The following is an 11,105-nucleotide window of genomic DNA, read 5'->3' on the forward strand; positions in this document are numbered from 1 at the left end:
CCAGGGCGCTTTAACTTGTAACATCCGTGGCCGTGGGTTCAGCACTTTATATTTGAAATCTGAACTTTTATGTTGATGTACAAGTTGTAAATGTACAAACCAGGAACAAGTGGTTCCATGACGCTTGTGACAGACGAGCGTCATGTGAACCATGTCTACACTGGCTTCAAGCATGTCCTGTTTAAATCCTCTCATTGTGATTCACAAGATTAGCATTAGTTTAGGGGTGTATCATAACAATAAATCAATTTAAACACTTTTGCAGTAAAATATTTTGACATAAGAATCCATTTGATGTATGGAAGACCTTAAGAGATGTTGTGTGGTTGAAGCTCCTCTTAAAAAGGTTAAAAAGATCAATTTTCAACCATTTTGTACCAAACCAACGTAAACAAAGCTGTGACAATAAAGCAGGTTAACTGTGACTCACCGCTCAGTGTGTTTATAGATCTGATATCTAAATGACTTGTCTCTCTGGCAGCAAAACACACTGTCAGTTGACCTGGATGTGACTTCATACACAACACCCTGAACCCACAAACCCAAAAGACAGCGTGCGAGCGCCATCTAGTGGACTGGCTGTATTCCATCACATGTGTGAATAAACAAGTTTAGTTTGACACAAAAACTAACACAACACAACACAACACAACACCAAACAGTGATAGGATTGAGGAGTGCAGTTCAGGAAGTGACTTCACCTAGTTGACATTGTTAGGTTACGTAAAAGGTCAGGTGGGTGTTATTTGTGTTGCCATAACCCCTCATTGTTAGCCTGACACTCAGCCTGAATTTTCATTTCGTTTCACTCCATTATTCAGTCTGAAAGCCCTCTCAATGCAGCGGAGTTCTGAGATGGGGGCGTGGCCAAAGTGGGACTCCACTATGAACCAACGCGATTGGTTCATACTGGATTGTCCCGATCCCGATTCGTCGTACAGATTTTCAACCGAGAAACACCCGCCTTCGAAAGCGTCACCAGACCCTGAATGCTAGGCAAAGGATTCAGGGGGTGGAGCCAGGCTACCTCATTGTTACTGTGTGGAAACACCGGGGAGCTAAACGCTCCCCAGCCCCACTGTACCAAGGTACATCGATGAGTATTGGCTTCGGTGCCTGCCATGGCTGGACAACCCTGTGCACCTTACTTGCCGAGACGGGAGTAGAACCTGTGGCCCGGCAAGCCGTGTGGCTTTCGATGCCAAAGACCACAGAGGTGTCCACCAATTATCCGCTGCCCTACGGCACCTCCACACATTTACACACATTTCTTCAGTGCTTTTAACTGTGGTTTCTGGACGTTGGTCTTTAAAACATGCTTCAGAGTAAAGATGCAGGGGGATTTGAACCCACAACCCTTGGCTCGATACTGTCCTAACACGATGAGCTAGCTGCCTGCACCACTTCACTTTAAGACCAGGTTTTTAAAAAGAAATAGATCTACAAGCTCATAGTGCACTTGGTGCCTCGCTATGAGCTAGTATATCTGCTATTTTTGAATGGCCAAAGAAACCTAAAAATTACACACAGATGGGTTAAGTAACAAACGACGATACGAACAAAATACATATCAGAATATGCAGTTAAAATGATTTCGTTTCTGTGTCATTGTTGTGCTGTTACTTGTTTAGATGTTTCAATGTCTATGGAAACAAGCCTCTGGCTTCTGTGTGATGAATCCATCTGGCCTTTGTCAGACAACAACCACAATAGCTCAATGTGGTAAGAAGCTCTCTAAATGTCATAAAGGAACTGGGTTCAAACCCTACAAGTAGCAGACACCCACTTTGAAGAATCTTGTAAATAAAGAAAATGGACACATTTTGAATACTTTGATGTTTTAAACACATGCCTTTCGTTGGATTCATGTTCATGTGTATTGTTGTCAGACCTTTAACCACTTAAACCCTCAATACTTGACCTAGTAAACTTGACCTTTAACTCTGTACTTAGTCTGCTCTTTTTTCCCTCTACACCTACCAAATGCTGGGGAAAAAAAGAAGAAACAAATATAATGTATATTAATATAAGTAATCTCTGTCAGTCTGATCTGCATGTAGATCCTCAGTGGGTTGACCAATTGATTGTAACATTAAAGTTCTTTGTGAATTCAGCGCCAACGCCAACACCACACAGACAACGGCAGAACACACAGCGCTACCTTTCCTTGGAAACACGTTTCCAAATATCAAATTTATTTCATCTTTTCGTACACCATTCATTTGCATCTGTTACAAAAGGATTATTTATCCTTTATAGAATTTAGCAGCCTATCCTGTGAGCTGAACAGAACAAAGACTTATGAAGAAAATTATTGAGTACAAAACTCACTGTGTCTCTGTCGGGTGGAAACCTTGTATGTCCAAAACCTTTACTAAATAATCTGTGTACCAATGGATCCAAAGTACAGTAGTCATTAACAAATGTCACAATGTTTCTAAAACAGTTGTGAGCTTGTAGATTGGCTATTTTCACAACTTTTGTATTTGTATTTCAGCCCAACAGCAACGAACAGCAGAAAACCCTCATTCGTGACATGGTGTGACAACGCGATAAGCAATGCAATGTACAATTTCATACAAATAGTGGTCTGCTGCAGCGATATTACAAAAACAATACTACAGATAAATTACAAATATCCCTTTATTTCCTCCCACCATATAATGTAAAATACTTAAACCCATTCCCCGCTCATTTTACACCTAAAAGTATATTTCACTTTAAAACACTTACCCGGGGGTCATTTTAACGTCTACTCTGCCTTTTGTGAGCACCCCACACAGTTCTTAAGTTTCTTGGTTCGATATTTAAATATTTGAAATTCATTTTTATCAGACCCACATGTTCCAAAGGTCCTGGGTTCAAATCCTACAAATAGCAGATTACATTTTTTTTTCATAATTTTTTAAGTTTTAAACACAGATCGTATGTTTGCCTCCCTTGCCTCATGTCAGTAGCCTATCATCTTTTCTATTAATATGCTGGATTTGTGTTAAATGTTTATTTTCAGACAGTTAACCACTTTTCTTAAACCCTCAAAAACTTGACCTTTGACCCTGTACTTGTCTGATCCTATTTCTCTCTACACCAAATCTGTTAGCCAAAAATAGCAGATCTACAGAACGAGCTGACAATCTGCTGGACTGTCTGCATTCCATAAGCATAAATGAAAATATCAACATGTGAATTTGACCCAACAACCTTTATAATGTATAATTATTAAAAAAAACAAAAAAAAACAAAAACAATACACTTCCATTTGCTTGGTTATATTCCTACTTGTTACTAAATCGATATACTGACCACTAAATAACATGCTGTGTTCTCAGGTAGCTCACTTGGTAGAGCGCTTACCTTATGTTCTTGTTCTTTTCAATTATAGTTTTTTAATGCATTTTTATGTATTTATATGCATCTCTGCTTGTATATCACTAGCGTTTGCCTTTGGGAAACACAATTGGGTAATGAAACAATGCAACACAAAAGTTACCGCAAGCACATTTTATTGACTCAGTAAAAAGATAATAACGAAAATATGACAGGCTAAACAGACATCGTTATTATTATTATCACTGCGGATTCAGTACAGCACATACAGTAACTTCCAATCTCTGAAATAGATCCCTTGTATAAGCCTGACAAAAACTTGATAAAAATGTTAATAATTATTAGTTTTTTTTTAAAGCAAATAGAATACAAGATAACTTTTCTTTACTTCTTTGTACTTTGGAACCTTACATGCCAGCCATGTTTCTATCAGTAATTGTATTTATCCTTCTATCTGCAACTAATAACACTTATACCAGTTGTAACTGCCAATACACATATACCAGTTTTAGTACCCAGCACCAGCAGGGGTATCTCTTATTAATTATTAGACCAGAATCAAACATCGATTGACAGCAAGTGACAGTGTGTTACTGTACATCCTATGTGCTCAAAGAGAGAAGCTAAACACAGCTAAATGCTGAGGGTTACTTTAACCAATTGAACCCTAGCATCCTTATTATGGGCATGTCATAATAGGCAGACCTTTTGGTGAAAACATGGGCCAACTTTTTCAGCCAAGACGTTTGTAGAGATAAAAAAAGGTGGAGGCTAACTCTGAGTGTAAAGGTACATTTTACACTCACGGTTAAAGGTAGGGTAAGTCATTTTTTCAAAACAAAATGTTTTTCTTTAGAAAAGTCAACGCTCAATATTCTGATAGTAGACCTAATCATTGCTATAGTATAGTGTTTGTTCAGTAACGTTGGTCTCCCCGTCTCTCCAGCTCTGTAATAAAAATAAATATTTTCAGGTTGTTTTGAGAGAGAACCTCTCTTCAATTTTATAGTGTTCCAGTTTATTTCTTTATTTTATATCATCATCACTTCCAATTTAACTCTTTGTTTATCCTGTATCGTGTATGAATTTCTCTCCTGATTGGATGAAAATGGTATCGCAACCTGAAAATGCAGTTCTCACTAATGAGCGGAAGAGACAGGAAGACTCCTGTTACTGAGCATACACTATAGCAATGATTACTATACTGAGCATACACTATAGCAGTGATTACTATCAGAACACAGAGCTAATTAACACTTCACAAACAAACCAAAAAAAGCTTACAGCACCTTTAAATTTACATTATTCAGGATTCTGCAGCATGGTTCTACATGTTACCACCATCATGCAGGGAAAGAAGGCCTCAGATGGAGATGCAGCCGGACCTTGGCAGGTGATGTTCTCATGGGTAGAAGTTACTATTTTCTTCTCTGTGGAGGACAGCACACATTATGTTGAAGGACTCAAACACAACCCAGGGATGTAATTTGCTTTATTTACTGTTGCTGCATCAGAAGAAGGTCCAGGTTTTCTGCATAAACCGTCTACAATTAGTCTCACGTTTCTGCGTAGCCGGAAGACTGCTCTTACAGTCAGAAACTGTGATGTCAGGCACCAGATGTGTGTTTAGGTATTAGGTAAACATGTGTATCTATTTCTTTATTCTTGTTAACCAGAATTGTTGGTCTTTTAATATCGAGCAAGGGTTTTCGTTTGCAGTTTAGGATTAGGTTTAGGTTTAAGGTTGGGTTTAGGGTAGGTTCTAGAAATGCCCTTAAAGCAGTGCAGTCTCCAGCTCTGCAGGAACCCATTATCCGACAACTAGACGATTGGAGATGTCTGCCAACGATATGTCTGGGCCCCAGACATATCGTGGCCCCAGACATATCTGGGGGCAGACATATAGTTGACCCCAGACTCTGGGGTTCAACTATATGTCTGCCCTGAGATATGTCTGGGGGCAACTACCCTGTCCAGGGAGAATGGACACTAACAAACCCACTGTTTTGGAAACCAATCAATGCCCCAATATGAAGGACCGCCCTAAAGACTTTGGATTGGTTCTGCAATTCATTTTTTTATAATTATTTTCTTTTACCACTTTCAACATTTCGAAAATAGCTAAAACAACTCAGCGTATGAGTGGTATGGCTTGCGGTAGGTGTTGCGCTTCACATCAGCAACCCATCTTCCAGGGGTCTAGGGCAATGGAACAGGGTGGATAGACAGCCTAGTTGGGCTGACACCGACAATAAGCCACTCCGACCTACTTACTTACGTAAGTGGTTTAAGTTCTAATGAATAACTGCTAGCTTGGCATTGTTGGACACTTTCTTTAAGTTTTTCACTGGGAAAACCTAAGTCATAGTGAATGTGATTGTCATTACAATTTTACTATAATCCATAAAAGTGTGACTGTTAATTCCTGTTTTTATCAGCAGTTGCCATCTGCGTTTGCTATAACCACACCAGGCCATTCAGTTGAATTAATCCAGAACACAAGCGATTGCTGTAATTTGAAGTTCTCTAAAACCAGCAATCTATGAGCGATAATTCTGTGTATAAATTTATTTATTTTTTGCAAGGTCATCAATGTCGGACCCCCTCTTCCATGGGCAGAGAGGGAGACAGCGTATGCTGGCACTGGACATAAGGCATAGAGCAGCCGGCTGTTAAAGGCAATGGCACCTGGCACGCTGATTTGTTTTATTAAAGTAACGCCCAAACCACGCCTATGCATAATGTAAGCATTGTAAGGGGTAGTGCAGGTGTTTAGGGATAAGGCTGGTGGCGCAAAATAGCAACTCGGCCACGGGAACGCCCCATGCGCAATGCTAAATCCTCAAATAGCGGGTAGCATGACTTGGGCGCAAAAAAGGGCCCTGAGTCCGTGTGGCTTCAAGGTCGGGGGTCGGTGCCATGGCGTTGTTCCTCACCTTTATATCGATGTGGACCAACAGAGAGGCCAGCTCTAAGCTTTCACTGTAGCCATTCTTCAGCGGCACTGAACGATAACCTGCCAAAACATGAAACACAATAAACACGCTGTACCATTGTGCACACGTGTGGTATGCACGCATGCACACACACAGAAGTAATAGGCTCTATGCACAGCAGCCATGTTATAATATTGGAAAGAATTGGGCCTCTTCCTTACTTCCTGTTGTGTTACCAATGATACTAATGAAGGCTCTGTTCCATTCTGATCAAACAGAGTCAGGGTGCTGATATTGTGCATGTTGTCTCACTGGAAACAATCTGCTACACCAGTGGGTCTCAAAGTGTGGTCCAGGGACCCTCATGGTTCCTTGAGGGGGTTCCAAATGGCCCCTTACAGGTGTGTAACTCTGAGAGCTATGGGGGTCCTTGAAATGAAAGAGTTTTGAGAACCACTTTTCTACACTAAATCGAACAGAGCCTTCATTAGAATCATTGGTAACACCATGTGAAGGAAGTAAGGAAGAGGTCCAATTTCTTTCCAATATGGCTGCTGTGCATAGAAGCCATATAGTGTGTGTGTGTGTGTGTGTGTGTGTGTGTGTGTGTGTGTGTGTGTGTGTGTGTGTGTGTGTGTGTGTGTGTGTGTGTGTGTGTGTTGATGTTTTCCACCTCTGCGGATGCCTCTAAAAGGAAACGTGGCCTGAGCGAGGAAGTAAGGGTCTTGGATCCTTCCGTACTCTTCACTGACCACAAACCGTAGGAAGGTCAGCTCTGGCTCATACACTTCAAAGGTTACTGGCTCTGCAGGAGCCTCCCACACTGGATTCAGACCGTTATCACCTGGGAAACAGAAGTAAACCTTCTTCAAAATTAGAGCAGCTTCATTCTGAAACAAGTAGAAAGGAGGAATGCAACGCTTCATGCCGCAGAATCAGCATGCCCAGTGTTGCCAGGGTTATTGTGCAGACATTAGCCTGACAACAAGCAGCGTGTTGACCAGCGTGTTCAGGTTTCGGTACCCAGCATTGGCTGGGTTATCGCGTGGGTGAAATAAGGCTTTCTCCCTCCCTCTCTCCCCCTCGCTCCCTATTTGTCTATTTATTTACCGCTGCTATTTGTAGTCTTACTTACCGTGCGGTACACCTCACATGATGTTAATATAGTTGATTGATATTTGTCAGATGCTGTTTCACCCTATTTCTAGCAAAAATGTTCTCTGTATTTGGTTTAATTTTTGTGAAATAGTAATGTCATGCACATTTTCCAGTGCATAGGCTACTGCAGGCCTTCTTGACTAGATTTGGAAGAGATTTTGAAGCTATAGCTCCATAGAGTGGTGTGGCCGGAGCTTAGCGAAGGGTCAAATAAGCTCTGGTCTGACACACAACCTTCCCTTTAACACGCCATTCGTCCAACATTCTCCTGACTTACGAAAGACAACGGTCTTGAAGTTGCTCTCCTCAACGGGCTTGGGGGTCTTGAAGTCAGTGTGTCCAAGTCCACACAATTCAATCTCTACAAAAGGGCAGCTGATGTTCCCGTATAGGTTAGGAAGGTGCCGGGCTCCAATCACCTGCATGGAGCAGCACACAGCAAACACAATAAATGTCACAGAATATTTAATAAGGCCATAATAACATCATACCATGCCATAACAGAGACATAGAACATGTTACCTGCATTGTGCTGGATGCTATTATGGACAACCACTAGAATCCCCTTCACTTGGAGATGGGAAGGCTCAGAACCAGGGGGAATGATAGATTCACTCTCCCTCCGGGGACAACCAGTAGACTGAGACTGTCCTTTGTGCGGTTAGCAATGAAGAGCATGGCCGCTCACCCCACCCAGGACTAATTGCTCGGTAACAAGCAGTCCAGTACGGTATGCTTCTGTGCGTTCTCTGTTACTGATTTGCACTATGCTAGCACGGCCGAGGGTGTATAGTGTTGTATTGTGTGTATATTGTATGCCGCAAAAACATTTCTTGATGTCTCTCCATCATGCTGTATCTACTGTACTTGTTTCTCCTGCTGTAACAGCCTTTGGTGCCTGAATTTCCCACGCGGGATCAATAAAATGTCTTATCTCTTATAATGTTAGAGTAACATTAACTCCAGATTTTACTGCATAGTCAGTACGAGGAGAAGTGGATGATAGAAAAGTGGCAAATGGTCATAATGACAACAGCACCTGTGTGTGTCTGTGGGGACCTACCCTGACGGCAATGTTGTACTTGACCAGCTTTTTGTCCTGAGGGTTAGGGTTAGGGTCGTAGTCATCGTTATCCATCAACTTCGGTTGCAAAACATATCCAGTACGTTCATTCAGACTGAAGAGGGCGCTGTTCAGCTGGGTGGCTTTGTCTAGACAAACATGAAATGATCCTATATTTGTTATCCAATACCAAAAAGTGAAAAGTTACAATCCAAGGACATCTGTTTTGACAGGACAGATCTAACATTGTATGAACATCTTTTCATTTTGCGTCACCATATTGATAAAACCCTGTAATGTAAAGTGGGCTGAATACTGGGTGCTTTGTATTCAAGGGTAAATTCAGCTCGGATTGACTCTGGCATAGCCCAGAAATGTGGAGATGTGGAGCTTTCTCCACATGGAAGAAAAAGAAGAAGAGGGGAAAAAAAGTTAATTCTTAAGTTGTGTGTGTGTGAGATAAAAGTACATAACTTATTGGAATATGAGGAATGAAGTGAACCTAATGTGTGTGTACAGAAGCAATGAAACAGTGGACTGGAGCATTGTGGACTACTAAAAGCCTTTTTCATTCATAAGGTTCTATATCAGGACTAATGTTTCGATGCCAGTAGCATCTTCATCGGTCATGGAATGTGGGTAAGTCATTATAAAACATGAACAATAAAATGTTTTCAAATATTTTATACATTTTATTTTGAATAAAAAAAGCTAAAATAACAGATGTACAAGCTCTGCATCATGACGCAATGCGTTGTGAGTTTGTAGATCAGCTATTTGAAACCGCCGTATGACAAAGTATAAAATGAGGCTTAAGTGGATAACAGCCCACTGACCTGGAGTCTGGAAGTTCAGCGCCACCATGTGACAACCAGCGGCCCACATAGGGTAAGGGTCATAGTTGGAGGAACTGACACGATCGCCTTTAGGGTAGATCCTACTCAGCCCTGTGCGGTTGTACTGTAGGAAGCCTGGGGTCTGAAATGGAACTTTGTTCTCCACGAAGGAGCGGACCTCTTTGTGAGTGTCTTTGGTCATTTCACCTACAGATGAGACCATTCATGTGTATTATTTGTGTGGTAATATTAGCACTTGGGTATTTTGTATGGTATGTTTGTTTGGTGGTGGTGTTATTGGTGTGTGTGCGCGTGCGTGCGTATGTGTATTATGTGTGTGTGTGTGTGTGTGTGCATGAGCTTTACCAAAATTGTCCTTGCCACGGGCCTGACAATAGACCACCAGGTCCGACATATCACTGGAAATGCACTGAAGTTGGACAGAACAAAGCAACCACCTTACTTAGCATAACAACGCTGACAGCATAGCTACTCATTGTTTGGCTATGGTCTTAAGTCTGTCTTCCTCTGGTGTAAGGTTGGACAAAATCTAATATTGTGATATTATACACAAATGGGAAAATGAAAAGCAGCTTAACTAGACCGGTACGATTTTGGGAAACTTCAAGTGAGGTTGCCCCAATTGTAAGTTGTGGGTTGCGGCTATTGGGACCTACAGAATAAATCAGCTGGGGAATGCATTAGCGGCCATGCAACATGCAATTCAATTGCATGTTGGAATGGATTTTATTTATAGGCCCCTCGCTCCAAGTTGTCACATATCTCCCGAGATCATGTGTAAGTAATTTGGAGGGGATTTGGTCCAAAAACGAAATGGTTCTGCAATATACGGTTAAATCTGTGTCGCCCCCTATGGGTCAAAGTGTAATCGCTTTTGGCACTGTGTTGAGTAGACTCTACTGAACCCTCAACGTGATTCAAATTTGGGGTTGATGGTTTTTTTGCATATTTTTTGTATAATTTTGTAAATATGCCCCTACCACAAATCGGGAATCCAATTATGGCCAAACGGAATGGACTATCACAATCTGTTAATCTGTTTTCATCACATGGATCCATAGCACCTCCGTCCCACTCCTACCGAATAACACTCTCTACTGACAGGTGCCACCCCAGCCAGTAGAAGTACTTGCAGTGACAAATATCACCCTACTCGCCCGTCTTCCCTTGACTACAGGCAACCACACTAATCCTATATTAAAATTGCCTAATGGGTGGACATCACAAACGTAACATCCGGACTTGCAAGGCGCACCGTTGCTTCGATCCGCATCAAACTTGGCACAAACACTAATCAGGGGTCTGCCATGAGAATAGTCACACCAGGGGACATATGTGTGAAAATCTAGTAAAAGAAAAGCACCTCAACACCATGACTACCACGTTGAAGCCAAGATGACGTTTTCTTCACCCTTGATTTTTTTTTTCCTTTGTCCTGTTAAAATAAAATAAAATAACAATTAGATAAGAAAAGAAAACATAAAATATACTAGAAACAAAAAAATCTTAGACATTTTAAGTGTGTCTGCAGCTCGCTCAGTCTGTGCGACCATGTGTTCGGGAGGTAGGGTCAAACTGAATCCCGCCAATCCCTACACCGGAAGTGGCGGGATTGACTTCCAGTCCTTACCGTTGGATTCCTCGTACAATCAACAACAATTATAGTCCCCCTAGGAACCCCTCAAGGACCCCTGGGGGTCCCTGGACCTCACTTTGATAACCACTGGGACAGATGAACCCCCCTAGGAATATCCACTCTCAGAG

At 41.6% G+C, this 11,105-nt stretch overlaps 1 protein-coding gene across 1 annotated transcript; it reads right to left on the bottom strand.

Moving 5' to 3' along the window:
- Nucleotides 1-4,663: 4,663 nt before the first annotated feature.
- Nucleotides 4,664-7,855, bottom strand: LOC308094536 (1-phosphatidylinositol 4,5-bisphosphate phosphodiesterase gamma-2-like). Its single transcript, XM_080441260.1, has 4 exons — nucleotides 7,699-7,855; nucleotides 6,937-7,107; nucleotides 6,264-6,343; nucleotides 4,664-4,757 (listed from the first exon to the last, which is right to left on the bottom strand). The coding sequence occupies exons 1-4, from the start codon at nucleotides 7,844-7,846 to the stop codon at nucleotides 4,746-4,748; spliced, it is 411 nt and encodes a 136-aa protein (XP_080297386.1). The 5' UTR covers nucleotides 7,847-7,855; the 3' UTR covers nucleotides 4,664-4,745.
- Between the last annotated feature and the right edge of the window lie 3,250 nt (nucleotides 7,856-11,105).

Source organism: Gymnoscopelus braueri (assembly GCF_963280865.1).
Source record: "Gymnoscopelus braueri genome assembly, chromosome: 11".
Lineage (NCBI taxonomy): Eukaryota > Metazoa > Chordata > Actinopteri > Myctophiformes > Myctophidae > Gymnoscopelus > Gymnoscopelus braueri.